This window comes from Grampus griseus (genome assembly GCF_964374135.1).
Source record: "Grampus griseus genome assembly, chromosome: 1".
Lineage (NCBI taxonomy): Eukaryota > Metazoa > Chordata > Mammalia > Artiodactyla > Delphinidae > Grampus > Grampus griseus.
Window position 1 is genome coordinate 135,682,722 of NC_139017.1, and position 24,441 is coordinate 135,707,162.

Below are 24,441 nucleotides of genomic sequence, written 5' to 3' on the forward strand. Positions count from 1 at the left end.
TGGCAGACTGAATATAGTAAAAATATTAATTATCCCCAAGTTGATATACAGGTCTAACGCAATTTCTAGTAAAATCCCAGCAAGATTCTTTTATAGATATAGATAATATTATCCTAAAATGTGCATGGAAAGGCAAAGAAACTAGAATAGCTTAAAATAGTTTTGGAGAAGAAAAAGTGGGGGAGGTATCAGACTACCTAATTTTAAGAATTATAGCTTCTGTGACCAAAACTGTGTGGTATTGTCAGAGAGAAACACATAGAACCATAGAACAAAATTGAGAACCCAGAATTAAGACCTACACAAATAAGCCCAACTGATTTTGTTTTTTTACAAAATTGTAAAGCAATTCAATGGAGGATAGATAGCCTTTTTTTTTTTTTTTTTTTTTAGATAGCCTTTTGACAAATGGTGTTGGAGCAATTGGATATCCATAGGTAAAAAATAAATAAATAAACCTCAATGTAAGTCTCACATCTTATAAAAAAAATTAGCTTAAAATGGGTTTCTTCCTTCCTCTGCCTGCCAATGGTGAGGAATCTAAATGCTACCTTTCTGGGACAAAGAGAATGAGGGGGAAAGGAAGGGAAGGAGAAAGAGGCTTTGACATCGCTTTTGGGTGAGTCTGTCCCTTAAACAATGCCCAGAAAACAGAAGGCCATCACCTCAGAGGTGCATAGTTCGGCATAGGTGCCTTTCTGAAGCTTCACCTTTTCGTACAGAACTTGGTGATGTTTATGCAGGATTTAGGCTTGTCTGGAAGCTCTGCAGAATTGTCCTCAGAGCTCATCTAGACCAGTGCCTTTCAGACTGTGCTTCCTTGGACCAAGGGCTGTCCTAAGGGGTCCTGGAGACCCTCGGGGATAACTTCCAGAGAAGTTCTGTTTATGCTCCTGTAATACTGCGTTTAAATGAATGATTCCATGGCTAGAAGAAAGTTTGAAAGCCATTTCCTATTGAGCGAAGCTGGGCAAGTTGCTTCCTTTCTCTGGTGTCTATTCCTCATTGGTAAATCAGAATCTTAGTAGTGATTTTCATAAAAATAGTTAGCTATTTTTTATTATTGTCTTTATAATATTAGTAATAATTGTCTCACCTCCTGGTATAAAACAGGTGAAGGGACTTTTCCAAAGTCACACAGGGAGTTAGTAAATGGAAAAAGAGCTGAGGCCTGGAGGATGACCATGATAGGATACTGCAGTTGGAGGTTCGCTGAGGACCATCTTCTGATATTTGTCCTTTTTCTCCCAGCTGGGACAAAGCTATTCAGTGGAAAGAGTTATATAACTCCCTATGGAAAGTAAGTGAGGGCTCTAATGCTTTGGGTTACATCCTCCTGTTATAATTCCTAGTCCTTTCCTGACCCCCTGGGATGTGATATTTGTATTTTATATTCCTACATTGGGAGCAGGTTTTGATGGCAACACTTACTATTGGGAGAACCTCCACTTTGCTAAAAAACAGTATCAGATTATGAATGCATTATTAATTGTGTGTAGATTATCTTTGTTTACTAGCCTTAGCAAGTATTGAACAAGTCCTCTCTGAGCCTTGGTTTTCCCATTTCTAGGACAGAATAGTATCTCCCTCCCCACCAAGTAGCAGGTAGAAGCAAAGAGATCATGATTTGTTAATTCTTTCAAAAACACAGAACAGTAAATAAGTAGGGGGAGGGAGACAGAAGGAGATTATCATTTTTAAAATTGGAAAATAAACTTATGTTTGAAAAGGATGAGGCAGACTGCATTATAAACAGGTATTCTTAAATGTTTTTAAAGCACGTAATAGCAGAATAAAATGTGTTGATTCAAAAACTGGTGAAAATAAGAGTGTACAGTTACCGAAGCTGAAGTACATGTTATTAATCCTCCACACAGAATTTTAGGTCCCTGTGTCAACAATCACATGCACATAGTCCCTAAAGAAAAACTGTGATTTCATTTACTTTATTAATGGATTTTATGTGTAGAATAATAATGGCTAAGAAATGCATGTTATTGTTTGGTCAGTTCTATAAACTAAAGCTTTAGGACTCTAGCAGCCAGAAAGAGAAAAGGAACTAGGGAAGTCCTGTTTATTATGCATGCATATTCATTAACAGTAGGGGGAAAACTTTTATAGATAACTTATAAGCAAAGAAAAATTAAATTAACAATTTTATCAAAATACATGTCACTTTCTATACAACGTCTGGTGTTCTGCTAGGTATACGTGACCTACATCATTTCCTTTAATCTCCCCATGAACTCTGGAAGGCAGGTTCCAGTTGTCCCCATTTCACAGATGAGCAATCTGAGGCTCGAAGAAATGAAGTAATTTGTCTGCAGTTCCACAGGTAGGAAGTGGCAGGACTAGGCTGTGAACCCAAGTTTTTGCTACTACTTGTATTTGTTAATGGTTAAATTTGGCATCGTCATTAAATAAAATCCACAAAAGCTTTGAAAAAATCAAAAGGTATTCGAGCCTTAGTTGGTGGTCAGTCTCCTCTTTCCAAGCTGTACCAAGGAAACAAAACGCTCAGGGAGCCAAACACTTTTAGGCGTGCTGTGGAGTTTGACTTGTTGAAGTGGGATTTGGACTTTTGTTGGCCTTTTTCCTTTCCCTTTCCTTTCAAGTTTGCCTTCTGATTGCTACCACTAAATTGCAGCACTTTCTCTTCATCGTAGAGTATGAATCTGCTTAACAAAAAGGAAACTGAAAATTGTTTCAAATGTTTTTGAAACAAATTCACTGTCCATTCCATCCTAGAAATCCCCCAGAAGTGATACCGTGATCAATGACCTGAGAATTTCCCAAACCACGTGGACAAGTCTCCCATAGGCAGATTGTTCTGGAGGTTGAGAAAACTGAACACTGCCACCTTCTATAATTGCTTTAATCCTGCATACTGTATAAGAAATGGGTACTATAAGAAACTGCCTTGAAATAATTTTTTCATGTTTATTTTAGCAACTTATGAAGTCAGAATTGAAGAACTCCAAAAGGTATTGTTTCTTCTCTTCTTATCAGCTTCATAACTAAAGCAAGTGTGCAGAGTTGATTCTGAAGTAGTTTCTTTCATGAGGGAGGAATGGTCTTTGTTTTGGGTTTTCCCCTGATTTGGGGGGCTTTTCCAGACTCTAGCTGCTAAGATTCTGAAGCCTGAGGCCCTATAAGGTCAGAGACAGAAAATGTGTTAGGATGGGAGAAGGTGGTCCTAATCCATTCCTGGCCCCTTATCTAGGGTGGCCAGCACCAACTGGCCTGTAATAACTGTCCCTTCAGAGAGAAGAGCTCCTGTGCTTTCACACGAATGACCAGACTCATGAAGGCATATTTTCTGGGCTTCTGGTGGGCACAGTGCTAGCAACTTGATTTAGGGCTCAAGCAGAATCACGGGCTTTGATCCCGGCTCCTGTCTGTGTGACCCTGAACCTCCCTTTCCTCACGTGTAAAATAGTGGTCATAGAAGCATCCCCATCAGAAGTCATTGTGAGAATGAAAAGAGGTAAATTCAGGTAAACAGTTTAATAGGAAGTGCTGGAATCTATCCCAGGCATTTTACCTCTCTGAGCTACAGCTGTCTTCTGTAAAACGGTGTGTTCCCCATGAGGGCAGGAAGCATATGCCTTGTAGTTACCTAATCTGCAGTAGTAGAGGCTCAATAAATGAGGGACCAATACTTGTTTCACTGAATTGCTAAGAGAACTAAGCCAGACAAAGTAGATGAGCACCTAGTACAGCACATGGCACACAGTAGGCACTTACCTAATGTTTTAACTGGGACAGTTAAGGTACTACTCCTTTATCACTGGGTACATTTAGTTGAGGTCCTTCGTCTTTCTGCTTCATGGTTCTAATGCTTACTGGAAAGGATTGTTCATTTGTGATACACTTTATAGATAGAAAACTTTAAATGATTATTATTCCTATTAACGAAAGCAGAAACAGTTCATTAAGATGCTTCACTTAGCTGGCAGTATCAGCAAATAATAAACTTCTCTGCACAAGGGAACTTTCCAAATGACCAAATTTTATCTCATTCAAAATAAAAAGCATGAAAGTATTTTTTTTTTAATCTTTCACCCTTCAGATATGCATTATGTTCATCTCAGTGTTTTTGAGCTTGGTGGCTGGAATCTGATTTCACCCTTTCTTTATGACTTGGAGTCCCCTGGAACATAAGGGGCTGAATGGGCACTGTTTATGCTTTTCTTATGAGATGCTCTTGGGCCCTCATAGGTGTTCAGAGCCAGTTGCCCTCACACCAAACCACCACGGTCTGTTTGCTGTAGTTGTTTTCTTATCTCTATCAATTATTATTTCCTTCTCCTGTCAGCCTCTTGTGTCCAGCAGTGAGTGTCTTTCATGTGGTCGAGCACACACCAAGTCCCTGTTTGGGGACAGGCACTTGTGCCTGTGTGTGTGTGTGTCCCAGTCACCCTGTGAGCTGGTATCCCTGCTTGCATTTTACAGACGAGAACTCAAGGCTCAGAGAGGTTAAATAACCTATAAATAATATAGCAAAGATACAAAGCAAGGTCTGTCTGACTTGTCTTTCTACCAGTGCTGTCATCCAATCTGCTAGGATTATATGGAAAATGAGAGCCAGTCATCCCTGAATGAAAGCTGTGAGGCTGTCCTCAAAGGAGGGTATATGAGCTCTTGAGTCTGGACTTTGTGGCAGCATTTTAGATGCTTAGATATTTTCTGTTCTCTTCAGGTTCTTGGCTAGAATCCAGATAGGGAATGGCATCAGATATGTGACAACTGACTAAATGAGGAGCTATGTTATGGTCATTGGGACATAGTTTTAATGGCACCAAGTCTAGATTACGTGAGAGCTGAATTTTGATCAGGTGGTACGTGATCAGGAACGGGGAATTCCCAGCATGGCTTGCACACTTGCCTGTACCAATTTTGCCCACTGGAACATTGCTCAAATATCGCACATTCCTGTTTGCTCATAAGATTTAAAAGTTCTTTATTCTACAGATGCATTCCTGGAAAGGTGTGCAGAGAACAGTTTATTTTTCTAAGTCAAATTACACGTTCCCGCTGGCACGCGCCGTAACTTCAGAAACGCCTGTTTTCTTTTCGATTGATCTTCAGTTACACTGGCAGCAGTTCATGGAATGTTCTGTTGTCAGTGTCTACCTTTGCTCTGTACTGAGACCTCACTGGCCGGTCAGGTCTCTAATGATCTGTAACCAAACAACAGAGGCCTGGTTGGGGTTTGACTTGGGTAGGTTTCTGAAAATGACCGTTTTCCTCTTTACTTTCAGCCTTGGAAGAGTTTTCTCCATCAAGGACTCAGGTGAGTTTTATCGTCCAAAGGAAAAGCATGAATCAGCTGCTGACACTCTGCACTGCACGGGTTTTCCTTAATGGGCCAGCTGTTTCCAGTGCCTGACCTGGTTTAACACCCCTAGCACCTTTCAAGGTGCCTGGTGCAGAAACGGTGCTCAGAGGTCCTGCCTGGCCTTTCGGGTTCATCTCGTTCCAGCACACTGCACTCACTCAGCAGGGGCTTGCTGAGTCCCCAGCATGCTGGCCATCTGCTAACCACTAGGGCTGAAACAGAGACAGAGACCTAGCCACTACCCTTAGGGGTTCCCCAGCGGGAGAGACACAGTCAAACAGGCATATAACAATCACATGAAGCCCAAAGAATTTACAGTTTCCAAAATGCACCATGCTGTTTCAGGCCTCTTTGCCTTTGCTCATTTAATTCATTCACCCCAACTTAATGATCTGGCAGACTTCTGCTAACCATCAAATGTCCCCTCCTGTAAGAAGCCTTCCTAATTCCCCTCCTCAGAGAGAAGTAATCAGTCCCTTCCCTGCAGTACTGCTGTAAGGCACACACACGTTTGCACTAATGTCACGTATATCGTTTGTTTGCTAAGATTCCAGTTCATCCTCACTCTCCCCTCCCCTTCTTGTCTGTGTGCTCCTTGTGGGCAGGGCCCATTTTTCTCATTCTTGGTCCAGATCAGGGCCTTGGCACATAACAGTGCTTTCATCTGACTCTTCAGAGTCCGGCTCGCTCGCTCTCTCTCTCTCTCTCTCTCTCTCCCTGGAGGTTTTTTTTTTTTTAATTTTGTTTTAGCATCTTTATTGGAGTATAATTACTTTACAATGTTGTGTTAGTTTCTGCTGTGTAACAAAGTGAATAAGTTATACATATACATATGTTTCCATATCCCCTCCCTCTTGCGTCTCCCTCCCACTCTCCCTATCCCACCCCTCTAGGTGGTCACAAAGCACCAAGCTGATCTCCCTGTGTGATGCAGCTGCTTCCCACTAGCTATCTGATTTACATTTGGTAGTGTATATATGTCCATGCTACTCTCTCACTTCGTCCCAGCCTCCCCTTCCCCCTCCCTGTGACCTCAAGTCCATTCTCTATGTCTGCATCTTTTTAATGCATTAAAATAAACATGGTCCATGAGCTCTGGAGGAGCAAGTATCAACATTTCCTGGCTGAGGTTAAAAACACACGAGCTGAATCATGGGGGAAAACCCTGCTTCATCTCTCTCCTTGGGTTCTTGCCTGACCCTAAATTCATGACCCCTGCAATTACCTTGTAGCACCTGGCATGGTGCTGGGCTCATAGGAGGCACGTGTCAGATGATTACTATTTAGTTCAATATTTATTGAGCTTTTTCTCTGTCCAGACACTGCTAGACTCTGAGGTTCAAAAATGAATAGAATATATCTCTAATGCTTAGTGCAAGATGAGAGTGGAGACCGGAGTGGTTGGGATGAGGGGGTCCCTTGGAGGGAAGATGATCACGTAAGTAGGAAATTATAATATCATATAATCACTGCTAAGGCAGTTGTGAAAACACAGAGGTGAGGCACCAGGCATGCTTCCTTCAAGAGTGACAACTGAGCTGAATCATGAAAACATGTAGGAACTGGCCAGGTGAAAATGGCAGAAGGCATGCCCCAGGCAAAGGACAAGTGGGAACTAAGACATAGTGTTGAACCGTGAGGCCAGTACAGGGATCCACAAAGAGCTGGATGGTGCTTGAGCACAAAGTGTGGTGTGGGAACAGCAGGAATGAGGCCGGGGTCATATGCAGAGCTGGATCCAGGAGGGCCTGGGCTCCCTAATTAAATTCAGAGCAACCTTGTCCAATAGAAATGTAATGCAAACCACATATGTCACTTAATTTTTTTCTAGTAGCCATCTTTAAAAAGCAAAAAAAAAGTGAAATGAATTTTAATAATGTATTTTATTTATCCTGATAGATCCCAAACATTATCATTTCAACATGTAATCAACACAAAAGTTACTAATGAAATATTTTAGATCCTTTTTTTCATACCAAGTCTTCAGAATCCAGATATGTTTTATACTTACAGCTCAATTTTTTTTTCCAATATATTTATTTTTGGCTGCGTTGGGTCTTCGTTGCTGCGCACGGGCTTTCTCTAGTTGCGTTGAGCGGGGGCTACTCTTTGTTGCAGTGCGTGAGCTTCTCGTTGCGGTGGCTTCTCTTGTCGCGGAGCACGGGATCTAGGCGCGCATGCTTCGGTAGTTGTGGCTCGTGGACTCTAGAGCTCAGGCTCGGTAGTTGTGGCCCACAGGCTGAGTTGCTCTGCAGCATGTGGGATCTTCCCAGAGCAGGGCTCAAACCCGTGTCCCCTGCATTGGCAGGCAGATTCTTAACCACTGCGCCACCAGGGAAGCCCCGCTCACAGCTCAGTTTGGACCAGACACATTTCAAGTGTTCAATAGCCACACGTGGACAGTGGCCACTGTCTTGATGGCACGGATTTAGACCTTATCCTATAGGTCGGTGGAAACCACGGAAGAGTTTTAAAGCAGAAGTAATGTACTCCTCTCCCCTAGCATTCCTACGAGTCACAATATTAAATGTAACTTGACAGTTTTATATATACATCTCTCCAATTCTGAAAAAACTTGATTTTTAGAAAAGTTCATCTTAGGCTTTTGGAAAGAGACAGAGTGGGGGCTGGAACCCAGCCCTGCCTACACAGTCCCTGTTCTAATATATGTTCTAGAACTAGTGGCCTTAATGGTGGATAAGAGTCATCAGTCATTGGATGAATGGATGAGTGAAACTCCTTAAAATTCTTCCCGTTGTCTTTGGGAACAGCACTCTCTCCTGGTGTTTCTCCTTCCTTCACGACCACCACCTCTTCTGGTTTTCTTTTCTTTTTTTTTTTTTTTGCGGTACGCGGGCCTCTCACTGCTGTGGCCTCTCCTGTTGCGGAGCACAGGCTCCGGACGCGCAGGCTCAGCGGCCATGGCTCACGGGCCCAGCCGCTCCGCGGCATGTGGGATCTTCCCGGACAGGGACACGAACCCATGTCCCCTGCATCGGCAGGCGGACTCTCAACCACTGCACCACCAGGGAAGCCCTCTGGTTTTCTTTGAGGGCTCTTCTGTCTCTGCCTTCCATGTGAATGTGGTTGTAGGACTGTCTACTTCACTCTGATGCCAGAAACAGAAGTTCTCACGTGGAGGCTGATGCTCCTCAGTGTTCTGTCCCGGCTTCCAGCTTTTTCACTAAACTCTCCACCTCGACGCCCTCCTCTGCTCTTCCACTGTGGCTGGTGTCCATATTACTGGTGCATGGCAGTCATGCCTCTTATGAAGGAATACTGGCTGGGGATCACTTTGCTACCACAGGTTACACAGCATTAGTGCTGGGGATACAGATAAATAACAGAGCTCTGGTTTTTAGTTAGTTGACAAGGGAAAGTGGAGGAACTGGAAACAGATCCATAGACACTACAGTTTAATACAAGATAGACGGACAGCATCTTAGGGGAACAGATTAAACGCTTCTTGGGAGGATCAAGCAAAGCTTCTCAGAGGTAAGCTGATTTAGACAGATTGGAAAGGGTACTGTGTTTCTCAGCAGTGTAAGGTGTGGAAGGCATGACTGACGAGGGAAATAGCAAATACGAAGGGAGAGTTGCTCAAAATGGGATGGAAGGATTGGGGAATTAGGAGAGTGTAGACTAGAATAAACGTGGATAGAAGGTGCAGACGGAGACGGGGTTGGAAAGAAAGGTGGGGGCTGATATCTTATCCATCAGGCAATGGAAGTTATTAAGAGATTTTAAGCAGGAATTCACTCTGGCATTGATTGGAGCAGGCAGAAACTCAGGGAAATGTTCTATGTTCGACTTGATTCTGGTCCCCTCATCTTTAACAAATAAAAGGGTTAGGGGCACACTGTCATCAAAATACTCTCGCCTTCACTTTTTCCCTGGTATCTCTTCACATTTCAGCCTGAAACATGAAGACGAAGATAAAAAAATGAAGGAAAAAGAGCCGTGCAAATTGGAACCACGAAAAACAGAAAAGGATCTATGTTCAGACTATGTTTCCAAGGTATCTGTGTTCTAGGGTTCCAGACCAAACAGTCCACGTCAGCCATGTAATAGGATCAGTTCATGGGGTGACTTTTTAGAGGCTGAGCCATGTAACTCTCCAGAGAGACAGAGAGACAGTCCGAAGATGCAGTGGGTGTTGGGTGTTTTATCAAAGAAATCGACAGGACACTAACACTGAACTAGCCTTGGACTTATTAGCCAGGAAGCAGGCCTCATAAGCAGGCTGAGATGGGTATGAGTTCAGCAAGGTACCCAGAGGGCAAACTACAAAGAGACAGTCACTCAGGTGCCCACCCTGCTCTTGCAGAACCTGGAGGGAGGGCTCCTTAAGTTCTGTGCTCTGAGGCCCTGCTGAGAACAGGGAGTTAGTCTCTGAGCTCAGGCGTCTCATGTGTAAAGTGAGAATAAATAATCCACACCTGATTCTACCATCCCCGCTCCCATCCTGATTCTACCTCATTTGTGATGGGAAAATGAAATGAAATGAAATAATGGAGATGAAGGTGTGCTGTAAGCCACAAGCTACCATTAAAATGAAATATATTGTTGTTAATAAATTAATGGATTAATTAACATTGTTTGTTAATAGTAAACACTGTATATGTGTGTATCCATATCCAATGGACACTATCCCCTTCAAAACCAGAGGCTTAAACAATAGATACTACTGGGGCTACTACCAGGGCTCAAAACATTCGAGATGCCTGTTTGAGATGTGCCTAGCTCAACCTACCAAATTGTTCCAGTTCCACCCAGGGCTTGGGTCGATCAAGCGCCTTGGTGGTGGTGTGGGCCTGAACTGGGGTGTAGGCCCAGAGGCTGGGCTGGACCAGGTTGGGTGTTTACAGAGGGTCACAAAACGGCATAATTCAAAGAAGTAAGTCATTAATAACGAAAGACAGGGACCAGAGCCAGTGCGGCAGCATGGTGTGTCAAGGACAGAGGGCAGGAGCAAGGCCATAATGGGTAATGAGGCCAGAGATCAGGAAGGGGGTCATCAGGACCGTATGAGAAAGGCAGCAGAGGAACATGATTAAAGACACTGGCCATGAGGGACTTCCCTGGCGGTCCAGTGGTTAAGACTTCACCTTCCAATGCAGGGGGTGCGGGTTCGATCCCTGGTTGGGGAGCTAAGATTCCACATGCCTCGCAGCCATAAAGCCAAAACATAAAACATAACAGAAGCAATATTGTAACACATTCAATAAAGACTTTAAAAATGGTCCACATCCAAAAAAATAAAAAGAAAGAAAAAGGGATACTGACCATGAAAGGGCAAAAGCAGGGATGTGCCCTTTTTCAGTGCTGACCAAGAGCCAGAGGTGGGGTCAGGTTACCAAAGGGACACAGTCCTACTTTCATGGAGTGGATTTGAGTTTGGGAAATTGTTAAGTTATTTGGAATGTGTTAGGTAAATGTGGGGGGTAGTCTAGCTGGGCAGTGCTCTTTGGGGTCAAATGTAGATGGTACATCAGAAGGAATACGATCCATTGTGATTCAAACTGACTCTGTAGGAACCATTCCCCAGGACAGCCCTCAGAGAATCCATGCACTGCTGCAGTAGGGGCTCTGCTGAAGGTCGGTGGTCACTATATTTGCGTGAAACACCATATTTGTGTCATTTGTGGAAGGATATCATTACTTTGCTGTCATTTTTCCCCATTTAAAAATTTCATTCTTGGCTGTGTGACTTAAAAGAATGCCCCTCCTCTTCTTTTCCTCTTCATTTGCCCAGATCCCGCCAAGAACTCAGGAAATTCCATGCCTTGTATCTATTCATTATTTTACCTTTTTGCAAATACTTTCAGATGATTGTCACAGTGAACCCTGTGTCCACTTGTAGTCGAAAGGACAGTAATCTCCTCTCCCATCGTCATCTCGTAATTATGAAATACTTGGATGGCCAGAAGTGCCCCAATTCGCCTCTGCCTCCAGCGTCTCTTCCTGCCAATCTATCCAGATCTTTCTGAAATGCAAATCTGGTCAGGTTTCTCCCCTGCCTAGCTCCCTAAGACTAGGAGATAAAGCCCACACTTTTTGCCTCGTGTGCAAGACCCTTCATAACTCAGCTCCATTCTAGCTGACATTTTCAGCCTCGCCTCCAGTCTTTCCTCCTCTGTCCCCTTCACTGTTCCTTCATCAATAGCCTCTGTCCCACCCTTATGAGGACACTAACACTTCTGTCCCTTTGCCTGTGTTGATTTATCTACCAGGTATTCCTTATCCCTTCAACCAGTCTCTTACTTAAATTTTAAAATAGTTTCATAAAACCTGCTTCTGAAGTCTTCCCCACCCTGTCTCCTAGCCACAAGAACTGACCTGCCCCTCCTATTTCCACCTCAGTGAGCAATCCTGCTGTAAATGATATTCACCGCAATATACCTTAATTGTTTGCATGTATTGCTCCATGACCAGTGTGGAAGCCACTATGCCCATCGCATCTCTCTCTTTCTCCAGGGCTTAGCATGTTATTTCCTTCAGTAAGTGCGTGACAGATGCTGGAGGGAGGAAGTGTGGAAAGAAGCGGGGGGAAACAGAAGAATGGAGGGTGGGAAGATGAAATGTCAGGCAAAAGGAACACAGCATCCTTTGGTAGGCAAGAGCACAGGGCTCTGGGGTCCAGTCCTGCCTGGGCAGATGACTAGCTATGAGACCAGAAGTCAGTTATTTAACCTTTCTAAATTCTTTATCAAGAGGAATCATGATAGTTTTTGAATGGGGTGTCATGCAGAGTAAGTGAGATAAAATATATCAAGAGCCTATGCTGCGGTCAGAGCTCCATTATATCCTGACTGTGTCCTATGGGCCTGCCTCTGTGCCAGGCATTCACTGGCTGTTCAGAGGGCAACAAAAGACATTATATGTGCTCCTGTGAAACTTAGAGAGATAAGACTCTGTTAAATAAAGGAATAAACAGCAGCTACCTGGGAGGAATGAATGAATACAGAACAGCATGAGTAAGCAAAAAACCAACAGATAAACCAAAGCCCTGCCAGGCTGTCCCTGTTGCATGTGTTTAGGTGGGTGCCTATGAAGACACACCTGGAAAAACACAGATGGTGAAAGTCCACAGGGGTAGGAGGAGCACACCGGCCGGGAAGCAGGACGCTGAGATTGACGTCATCCAGACAGAGGATTGCCCCAAGGACCCCAAGCTGGCCAGACACTCCGATGGCCACTGTGAGTTGTGTTTCTTCCTGGTTCTCTTCACCATTATCGAATTATTTTAAAGCTGTGTGTGACCAAAATTTTAATTTCTTTTATAAATATGTACTGAGCATCTATTATATACAAAGTCACTTGCCTGAGTGAGGCAGCTGTGCAAGAGTGAACAATCACTGGATTTAGAAGTAGAAGGCCTGCATTCAAACCTAGGCTCTCATACTTATTAGCTACGTTACATAGTAACTCTATATTCCTTCATATTCCTCAGTTTCCTCATTTATAAAAAGGGATCATAAAAAAAGGGGGATCATAATATAGATCAGACTGGGGTTTGATGAGGACCAAATCTGACATATGTTACACAATAGGTACTCAGCAAATGTTGCTGATTTCTTCTTATATGTACCGGCTCCTATTGTTCTTTGTAGACACTGATGACATAGTATGACATTATTCTTTGACTTTATTCAAGTCGCATTTTACTTTCATGTGAGTCCAGACTCTTGATGGCAAGTAATCAAATCATAGTGTGTTAAGCAAAAGAGGAAAAGGAGGCTCACCTAGCAGAAGGTTTGGGCATGGCTGGACCCAGGGACACAAACAGTATCACAAGGACTCAGTATTACTTTTTCTACTCCTGGCTTTGCTCTCCTCCCTCTTGTCTCCATTTTCAAGCAGACTGTACCCTTGTGGAGGCAAGATGGCATCTAGCAGTGACAGGCTTACGTACTATCTGTCCTCTTAGGAGCCCCAGAAGAAAACTAGAAGTGGTTATCCTCTCAACAGATTCAAGAAAAGGCCCAGATTTGAGTCTTGTTGGCTTGATTGTGTCACATGCCAACCCCTATCCAGTTATCATGAATGTGGGATAGGATGGTCTGACTGACCCAGCCAGTGTCATAAATTCACATCTGGAGCTGAAGGTAGAATTAGTTCTACCCAAACGGTATCATTTTAGATTGAAGGATTTCCCAAGGAAAATTAGAAAGCTGTTATCATGAAAAAACAGTAGACACTGGGTAGGCAAAACAGATGTCTACTCCAGCCCAATAAGCCATGGCAAACATTTCATAATGTGCTATAATCAGAGTGATGAGAATACATTGCAATCATAAGATGGACTCAGGCCCTATAAAGTCTGCCTCCAGGCTAGACGGCCGCATCCCTGCCACCCACCTCCTTCCCAATATACTCTTTATTCTAAGTTAACTGACTATGTCATGTGCTTTAGTGCCCCTATAACTTCGCTTGACCTCTTTCCTCTGTCTGAGATGGTTTTATGCCCATTCTTTACCTGCTGATGTCCTAGTCATCTTTCAAGATCTATCTCGGAAGCCACTTCTTCTGAGGCCTTCCTTACCTCCATCCTCCTCTTTCCCACTCTCCAAAGACCATAATCGCTCACTCTTAACAGCAACCAAATGACCACTTTTCCATATTAAGTTTTAGAGTCAAGCATTTCCGAGACCCAGAATTACTATGCATTAATCCTACATCCTTGGGAAATTTACTTACTTTTATGTACACATGGGGGTAGTACTATTTATTTCCCAGGGCTCTTTGTCAATGCATATAAAGTACGTGGTTCATTGCTACATAACTGTCAGTTCTCTTTATTTCCTTTTTTTTTAAAAAAAATTACAGTATGCCTTACATTATAATTCATGGTGTACATGTTTGTTTCCCACGGTACACAGTGAGCACCATGGGATCAGAGACCATTTGATATTTTTCTCTGTATCTCTGCAACCTGGCACAGTGGATATACCCAACAGAACTTTGTTAAAGGGAGGAATGAAAGAATAAATCAAACTTCAGTGAGAGAGAATGGTAGATTTGATCATCTGAATGATTCTCCTGACTAAAACAAGCAAAGAATAATTTTTTTTTGGAAAATTCATAAAAGTATAACAGAACTGATTTAAAAGGAAGCATCCACATACCTGCAGTAACCAGGAACCCTGGGCAATGAATGAGTGCCAAAGCTACACTGGCCCTGAGGGTTTTCACTGAGCTCTGAATCCCTTGAGCTCTGGTTTTGACTGCATGGTGTACAGAGGACAGGAGCTATAACCCAGGGCTTGCCCAAAGTGAGTTTATAACAGATACCTCAAAGAATTATGTCCACACAGAATGAATAGGAATGTGCCTATTCTTAACAGTACTATATAGTGTACTTATAAATTTATTATAAAAGTAGACCTCAAGTGTTATTAACACAATAAAATTTAGAAAAAATAAAGAAATGGGACAAATAAAAAAAGACATTTCTAATGAGATAAATGACACATGAAAAGCACAGAGGTAGTGTTGAATCTAAAACCACACCTTAAGATTAGAAGTGGATAGACTAATTTGGAGTGTAGAAAAAAGTGGAAGGGGGGAAAACAAGCTGAAGTGAATAAAAGAGTTAAAGGAGAGGCCTAAATATGGGGCTGAAAACCATTTTCAAGCAATTAAGTACTGTCCATGAAGAGTCACTATAGATTTGGGAATTACACTATGTTGAAAACAGTCTGAAGAAGATTCTTCTAAGTAATCTATACATACTGCTAAAGTACAAAGGGAGTTTGTGCTAAACCCATTTAATAGTTCTCTGCAATAGTTCCCTACTCTCTTGTGATGAGAAGCACAAAATGTTTAGTCAAGGAAAGTGGGCGTGAAAACAGAGAGGAAAGTTTTGAGGAAAAAAAATACAATTGAGTGTCTTTCTATACTCCCTCTATACAAATGGGCCTCTTTTGAAAAAAATAAGAAGAATTACTTCCTTCCATTGAAAGAAAAGAAGAATTAATAAGACAAACCCCAGGGAGCAGAAGGAAATTTGCCCATTTTGCCCCTGGTGCTGGGTAAAGGGAAAAAAATCTGTTACCATAGCTGATCCTCATGCACACATTGGGAAAATTCACTGATCTATACTCTTATGATTTGTGCCCTTTCCTGTATGTTATACTGTAATTATAATTTTAACTTTACTAAGGTAACTGTCAAAAGATAGACACAGCATGTAAACTTTCCAAATAAATAAAAAAGAAAAACAGAATGAAGAAAAGAGAAGAAACCTCAGTCAATCAAGCACAAGGAAAATGAGGGAAAAATAGAACAAATAAAAAATATGTAATAAAATACTAGATATAAATTTCAAAATATCAGTAAACCCTATAAACATGAAACTCTCTAATTAGAGGACATATGCATTCAAATCATTCAATATTAAAAAATATTTGAGTAGCTTTTATGTCCCCAGCATTGTTCTAGGTGCTGGGGATATAGCAGTAAATAAGCCAGACAAAAATTCCTGTCCTCATGGAGATTACATTCTGATCTGAGGAGACGGATGATAAATATATACACAATAAAATATTCACTATGTGGAGTGGTAGTAAATACTATAGAAAAAAATAATAAAGCAAAGAAAGAGAATTAGGGGTCTTCCCTGGTGGTGCAGTGGTTAAGAATCCACCTGCCAATGCAGGGGACACAGGTTCAAGCCCTGGTCCTGGAATATCCCACATGCTGCAGAGAAACCAAGCCCATGTGCCACAACTACTGAGCCTGTGCTCTAGAACCTGCGAGCCACAACTACTGAGCCTGAGTGCCGCAACTACTGAAGCCTAGAGCCCGTGCTCTGCAACAAGAGAAACCACCACAGTGAGAAGCCCACACACCGCAGCGAAGAGTAGCCCCTGCTCGCCACAACAAGAGAAAGCGTGCACGCAGCAATGAAGACCCAATGCAGCCAAAAACAAAATAAATACATTTTTTTAAAAAAAAGGAAAATAAAGAGAATTAGGGAGGCAGGTGGAGGAAGTGGAAGTTGCAATTTTAAAGTGCGCACAGATGACCTCAAAGATGTAAAGTAGGTGAGGAATAGAGCCATGGCTATCCAGAATGTTCTAGGGAGAGAGGAAAAGGAGTGCAAATATCCCAGGGCAGGAGTCTACTAGATGTGTTGGTAGAATAGCAAGGAGGCCAGTGTAGCTGGAGCAGTGACTGAAGGAGACTGTAGGAGGAGATGAGGTCAGAGAGGTAACAAGGGGCCAGATAATATAGGGGCTTCTGTAGACCATTGCAAGAACTTTGGCATTTATTATGAGATATATATATTTTTTAATAACATTGAAAGGTTTTGAGCACAAGAATAGAATGATCTGACTTGTATTTTAAAGAATCATATCTCGGCTGCTGTCTTGAAAGAAGAATGTAGAAGAACCTGGGACCTGTTAGGAGTTTGTTGCAAGAATTTAACTGAGAGACGATGGTAGCTTGGAGGAGGGTACTGCAGTTGAGTTGTTGAGATATGCTTGGATTCAGGATTTAGATCGAAAGTCAAGCTGACAGATGGCTGTGGATTGGAGGTGGGACGTGAGAGAGAAAGGAGTCAAGGATGTCTTCAAGGTTTGGACCTGAGCAACTGAAAGGTTGGGGTTGCTACTCTTTGTTGATATGGGGCAGACTTCAGGAAGAGCACATTCACAGAGAGAAAGCAAGAGTTTGGTTTGGAATGTAATGTGTTGAGACGACCAAATGGAAATGGTGTGAAGGTTGAACTCACGAGAGATGTCTAAGTTAGGGATGTAACTTGGGAGTTGTCTGTGTTTTTAAAATGAAGCCATAAACATTTTTCAATACATCTGCCTCAAAAAGGAAGGAGTAAGAAAGAAAAAAATTGTCCTGAAGTAAGAATTAAGCAACTGTGTGTTCAGTATCATTGCTTTGTGCTGGAGAAACATACCGATAACTCTGTAAGAAAAAGTAGGGCCTTTATGCCTCTGGGAGCTGACATTCATTGAGACAGTTTGGGGCCTATATGCAAACTGACTTCTTGTCAGAGGATAAAATCTTGTTGCTTGGTGCCTTTAATTAATAGACAAAAGTCAGGGCTTCCCTGGTGGCGTGGTGGTTGAGAGTCCACCTGCCGATGTAGGGGACACGGGTTCGTGCCCCAGTCCGGGAAGATCCCACATGCCACGGAGTGGCTAGGCCCGTGAGCCATGGCCGCTGAGCCTGCGCGTCCAGAGCCTGTGCTCCACAACGGGAAAGGCCACAACAGTGAGAGGCCCGCATACTGCAAAAAACAAACAAACAAAATAGACAAAAGTCAGAGAGTCCCATATAGGATAAATCCAAGGAGAAACACGCCAAGACACATATTAATCAAACTATCAAAAATTAAATACAAAGAAAAAATATTAAAAGCAGCAAGGGAAAAACAACAAATAACATAACCTTATGTTAACATAACATAAGGTTAACAGCTGACCTTTCAGCAGAAACTCTGAAAGCCAGAAGGGAGTGACAGGACATATTTAAGGTGATGAAAGGGAAAAACCTACAACCAAGATTACTCTACCCAGCAAGGATCTCATTCAGATTCAACGGAGAAATTAAAATCTTTACAGACAGGCGAAAGCTAAGAGAATTCAGCACTACCAAACCAGCTTTACAACAAATGTTAAAGGAACTTCTCTAGGCAGGAAACACAAGAAAAGGAAAAGACTTAATAATAACAAACCGAAAACAATTAAGAAAATGGTAATAGGAACATACATGTTGATAATTACCTTAAATGTAAATGGATTAAATGCTCCAACCAAAAGACATAGACTGGCTGAATGGATACAAAAACAAGACCCGTATATATGCTGTCTACAAGAGATGCATTTCAGGCCTAGGGACACATACAGACTGAAAGTGAGGGGATGGAAAAAGATATTCCATGCAAATGGAAATCAAAAGAAAGCTGGAGTAGCAATTTTCATAACAGACAAAATAGACTTTAAAATAAAGACAATTACAAGAGACAAAGAAGGACACTACATAATGATCAATTATGAAGGGATCAATCCAAGAAGAAGATATAACAATTATAAATACTTATGCAGCCAACATAGGAGCACCTCAATACATAAGGCAAATGCTAACAGCCATAAAAGGAGAAATCGACAGAAACACAGTTATAGTAGGGGACTTGAACATCCCACTTTCACCAATGGACAGATCATCCAAAGTGAAAACAAATAAGGAAATACAAGCTTCAAATGATACATTAAACAACATGGACTTAATTGATATTTATAGGACATTCCATCCAAAAACAGCAGATTACAATTTCTTCTCAAGTGCTCTTGGAACATCCTCCAGGATAGATCATATCTTGGGTCACAAATCAAGCCTTGGTAAATTTAAGAAAATTGAAATCATATCAAATATCTTTTCCGACCACAACACTATGAGACTAGAAATCAATTACAGGGAAAAATCTGTAAAAAATACAAACACGTGGAGGCTGAACAATAGACTACTAAATAACCAAGAGATCACTGAAGAAATCAAAGAGGAAATCAAAAAATACCTAGAGACAAATGACAATGAAAACACGACAACCCAAAACCTATGGGATGCAGCAAAAGCAGTTTAAGAGGAAAGTTTATAGCAATACAATCCTACCTCAAGAAACAAGAAACATCTCAAATAAAAAACCTAACCTTACACCTAAAGCAATTAGAGAAAGAAGAATAAAAAACCCCCAAAATTAGTAGAAGGAAAGAAAGCATAAAGATCAGATCAGAAATAAATGAAAAAGAAATGAAGGAAACGATAGTAAAGATCAATAAAACTAAAAGCTGGTTCTTTGAGCAGATAAACAAAATTGATAAACCATTAGCCAGACTCATCAAGAAAAAAAGCCACAAAGTGGATAAGTCATTTAAATGTAGGGATTGAAGCCCCAGGGCTGCACCTTGGTAGACTTCAACATTTGAGGTCAGGAATTAGAGGAAGAAACACCCAAGAAGAGGGAGGACTCACTGGTTTACTGGGTAATTAGCCCCCTTCATAAATATGTATTAATCCTTGCCACAATCATCCAAGAGGGGTTACTGTCATTATCCCAACTTGAGAGAATCATAACTGAGGCTTAGCAAGGTGAAGTGGTTTGCCAAAGGATCCTGCATGTCAAGGTTATAATCCAGTGTTACCATATTTAATCTGCCTTTTCCTATTTTTGTCTCCATTGCCAGTGACCTGTGTGAATGCATTTATGAGAGCAGTTGATGAGATGTTCTCAGGGTGTTCTCTGTTTTCCTTACAGGGGGGTATGTGAAGGCCTTGGAGATGACTAAAGAGACCCCAGGCCAAGGAGCCTTTAAGCCAAATTCCATCTCCGAGACGTATGATGATGTTGAGTACCCTGGGAGAGAGGGGTAAATACGTGCCAGCCCTTCAGTGAGATGAATGTGATGAGACTTTAAAAGTACAATACAACAGGTCAATGGTCTTTGTATCTTTTCTCCCCACAGAGCAAAGTCAGATTTCTCTAACTCATTTGTCTCAGATAATGGTAAGTTTAAGAAAACATTTGAAACTGTCAATAGGAATTGCTAAGAGTTTCTGTGGCAGATTAGTAGTAAGGTATCTTTTATTTACATATTTTTATTAATGCCATTTGGGTGGGGTGATGATAAGCTAATAGAAGTGGTTCAAGGTATGTGTGAATAAATGCATTTAGAATCATGAAGGTGAAGATGCTGGTAATGGGTCTTTTGTGGCAAGAAAGCAACTTTGATGTGAACTTGCTTTCTTCCTGATCTCTTCACAATCCAAGTCTGAAGATAGGAATGTGTTTTACCTAAAACACTTGTATGGATTCTCAATACTTTTAAAAAATATTGAAGTATAGTTTACTTACACATTAGTTTCAGATGTACAACATAATGATTTTATATTTTTATAGATTATAGTCCACTTAAAGTTATTATAACATATTGGTCATAGTCCCTGTGCTGTACATCATATCTTTGTATCTTATTTATTTTATAGCTAGTAGTCTGTATCTCTTAATCCCCTTCCACATCTTGCCTATACCCTACCTTGCCCCTTCCTCCACCCTTCTTCCCACTGGTAACAATTGGTTCTCTATATCTGTGAGTCTGTTTTGTTATATTCATTTATATTTCTTTTTCTTTTTTAGATTCCACTTGTAAGTGAAAACATACAGTTTTTGTCTTTCTATGTCTGGCTTATTTACTAAGCATAACACTCTACAAGTTCATCCATGTTGTTGCAAATGGCAAATTTTCATTCTTTTTATGGCTGAGTAGTATTCCTGTGTGTGTGTGTGTGTGTGTGTGTGTGTGTGTATACACTACATCTTCTTTATCCATTCATCTGTTAATGGATACTGAGGTTGCTACCGTATCTTGGCCATTGTAAATAATGCTAATATGAACATTAGGGTGCATCTTTTTTGAATTAGTGTTTGCATTTTCTTCAGATAGACACAGGAGTGGAATTGCTGGATCATATGGCAGTTCTATTTTTAATTATTTGAGGAACTCCATACTGTTTCCCATAGTGGTTGCACCAATTTACATTCCCACCAACAGTGTAGGAGGGTTCCCTTTCCTCCAAATCCTCACAAACATCTTTTGTCATCTTTTTTTTTTTTTTTTTACCATCTTTATTGGAGTATAATTGCTTTACAATGGTGTGTTAGTTTGTGCTTTATAACAAAGTGAATCAGCTATATATATACATATATCCCCATATCTCCTCCCTCTTGCATCTCCCTCCCACCCTCCCTATCCCACCCCTCTAGGTGGACACAAAGCACTGAGCTGATCTCCCTGTGCCATGCAGCTGCTTCCCACTAGCTGTCTGTTTTACATTTGGTAGTCTATATAAGTCTATGCCACTATCTCACTTCATCCCAGCTTACCCTTCCCACTCCCTGTGTCCTCAAGTCCATTCTCTATGTGTCTTTATTTCTGTCCTGCCCCTAAGTTCTTCAGAACCACTTTTTTTTTTTTTAGATTCCATATATATGTATTAGCATATGGTATTTGTTTTTCTCTCACTTACTTCACTCTGTATGATACCCTCTAGGTCTATCCATCTCACTACAAATAACTCAATTTCATTTCTTTTTATGGCTGAGTAATATTCCATTGCAAATATGTGCCACATCTTCCTTATCCATTCATCTGTCAATGGACACTTAGGTTGCTTCCATGTCCTGGCTGTTGTAAATAGAGCTGCAATGAACATTTTGGTACATGACTCTTTTTGAATTATGGTTTTCTCAGGGTATATGGCCAGTAGTGGGATAGCTGGGTCGTATGGTCGTTCTAATTTTAGACTTCTGAGGAACCTCCATACTGTTCTCCATAGTGTTTGTATCAATTTACATTCGCACCAACAGTGCGGGAAGGTTCCCTTTTCTCCACACCCTCTCCAGCGTTTATTGTTTGTAGATTTTTTGATGATGGCTATTCTGACCAGTGTGAGGTGGTACCACACTGTAGTTTTTGTTTGTTTCTTTGTTTGTTTTGCGGTACGCGGGCCTCTTACTGTTGTGGCCTCTCCTGCTGCGGAGCACAGGCTCCAGACGCGCAGGCTTAGCGGCCATGGCTCACGGGCCGAGCTGCTCTGCGGCATGTGGGATCTTCCCGGACGGGGCACGAACCCGTGTCCCCTGCATTGGCAGGCAGACTCTCAACCACTGCGCCACCAGGGAAGCCCCACACTGTAGTTTTGAGTTACATTTCTCTAATGATTAGTAATGTTGAGCATTTTTTCATGTGTTTGTTGCCAATCTGTAAATCTTCTTTGGAGAAATGTCTGTTTAGGTCTTCTACCCATTTTTGGATTGGGTTGTTTGTTTTTTTGATATTGAGCTGCATGAGCTGCTTGTATATTTTGCAGATTAATCCTTTGTCAGTTGCTTCATTTGAAAATATTTTCTCCCATTCTGAGGGTTGTCTTTTTGTCTTGTTTATGGTTTCCTTTGCTGTGCAAAAGCTTTTAAATTTCATTAGGTCGTGTTTGTTTATTTTTGTTTTTATTTCCATTTCTCTAGTAGGGGGGTCAAAAAGGATCTCACTGTGATTTATGTCATAGAGTGTTCTGCCTATGTTTTCCTCTAAGAGTTTTATAGTGTCTGGCCTTACATTTAGGTTTTTAATCCATTTTGAGTTTATTTTTGTGTATGGTATTAGGGAGTGTTGTAATTTCATTTTTTAATATGTAGCTGTCCAGTTTTCCCAGCACCACTTATGGAAGAGGCTGTCTTTTCTCCATTGTATATTCTTGCCTCCTTTATTGAAAGTAAGGTGACTATATGTGCATGAGTTTATCTCTCGGCTTTCTATCCTGTTCCATTGATCTATATTTCTGTTTTTGTGCCAGTACCATACTGTCTTGATTACCATAGCTTTGTAGTTTAGTCTGAAGTCAGGGAGCCTGATTCCTCCAGCTCCATTTTTCTTTCTCAAGATTGCTTTGGCTACTTGGGGTCTTTTGTGTTTCCATACAAATTGTGAAATATTTTGTTCTAGTTCTGTGGAAAATGCCAGTGGTAGTTTGATAGGGATTGCATTGAATCTGTAGTTTGCTTTGGGTAGTATAGTCATATTCACAATGTTGATTCTTCCAGTCCAAGGACATGGTATATCTCTCCATCTGTTTGTATCATCTATAATTTCTTTCATCAGTGTCTTATAGTTTTCTGCATACAGGTCTTTTATCTCTTCAGGTAGGTTTATTCCTAGGTATTTTATTCTTTTTGTTGCAATGGTTAATGGTAGTGTTTCCTTAAATTCTCTTTCAGATTTTTCATCATTAGTGTGCAGGAATGCAAGAGATTTCTGTGCATTAATTTTGTATCCTGCTACTTTAACAAATTCATTGATTAGCTCTAGTAGTTTTCTGGTAGCATCTTTAGAATTCTCTATGTATAGTATCATGTCATCTGCAAACAGTGACAGTTTTACTTCTTTTCCGATTTGGATTCATTTTATTTCTTTTTCGTCTCTGATTGCTGTGGCTAAAATTCCAAAACTATGTTGAATAATAGTGTTGAGAGTGGGCAACCTTGTCTTGTTCCTGATCTTAGAGGAAATGGTTTCAGGTTTTCACCATTGAGAATGATGTTTGCTGTGGGTTTGTCATATATGGCCTTTATTATGTTGACGTAAGTTCCCTCTATGCCTACTTTCTGGAGGGTTTATATCATAAATGGGTGTTGAATTTTGTCAAAACCTTTTTCTGCATCTATTGAGATGATCATATGGTTTTTCTCCTTCAATTTGTTAATATGGTTTATCACATTTATTTGCGTATTTGAAAAATCCTTTCATTCCTGGAATAAACCCCACTTGATCATGGTGTATGATCCTTTTAATGTGCTGTTGGATTCTGTTTGCTAGTATTTTGTTGAGGATTTTTGCATCTATATTCATCAGTGATATTGGCCTGTAGTTTTCTTTTTTTGTGGCATCTTTGTCTGATTTTGGTATTAGGCTGATGGTGGCCTTGTAGAACGAGTTTGGGAGTGTTCCTCCCTCTGCTATATTTTGGAAGAGTTTGAGAAGGATAGATGTTAGCTCTTCTCTCAGTGTTTGTTAGAATTCGCCTGTGAAGCCATCAGGTCCTGGGCTTTTGTTTGTTGGAAGATTTTTAATCACAGTTTCAATTTCAGTGCTTGTGATTGGTCTGTTTGTGTTTTCTATTGCTTACTGGTTCAGTCTCGGAGGGTTGTGCTTTTCTAAGAATTTGTCCATTTCTTCCAGGTTGTCCATTTTATTGGCATATAGTTTCCTGTAGTAATCTCTCACGATCCTTTGTATTTCTGCAGTGTCAGTTGTTACTTCTCCTTTTTCATTTCTAATTCTATTGATTTGAGTCTTCTCCCTTTTTTTCTTGATGAGTCTGGCTAATGGCTTATCAATTTTGTTTATCTTCTCAAAGAACCAGCTTTTAGTTTTATTGATCTTTACTATCGTTTCCTTCATTTCTTTTTCATTTATTTCTGATGTGATCATTATGATTTCTTCTGCTAACTTGGGTTTTTTTTTTCTTCTTTCTCTAATTGCTTTGGGTGTAAAGTTAGTTTGTTTATGTGAGATGTTTCTTGT

At 41.0% G+C, this 24,441-nt stretch overlaps 1 protein-coding gene across 1 annotated transcript in view; it reads left to right on the forward strand.

The window, feature by feature from the left end:
- FYB2 (FYN binding protein 2) overlaps positions 1-24,441 on the forward strand; it is a gene marked incomplete at its 5' end in the record, with an annotated part of 134,727 nt that overhangs the window by 84,910 nt on the left and 25,376 nt on the right. Inside the window, 6 exon segments of the mRNA XM_082666830.1 lie at positions 2,950-2,984; positions 5,265-5,296; positions 9,257-9,359; positions 12,382-12,541; positions 19,620-19,731; positions 19,828-19,868. Coding sequence (XP_082522956.1) covers positions 2,950-2,984; positions 5,265-5,296; positions 9,257-9,359; positions 12,382-12,541; positions 19,620-19,731; positions 19,828-19,868 — 483 coding nt within the window.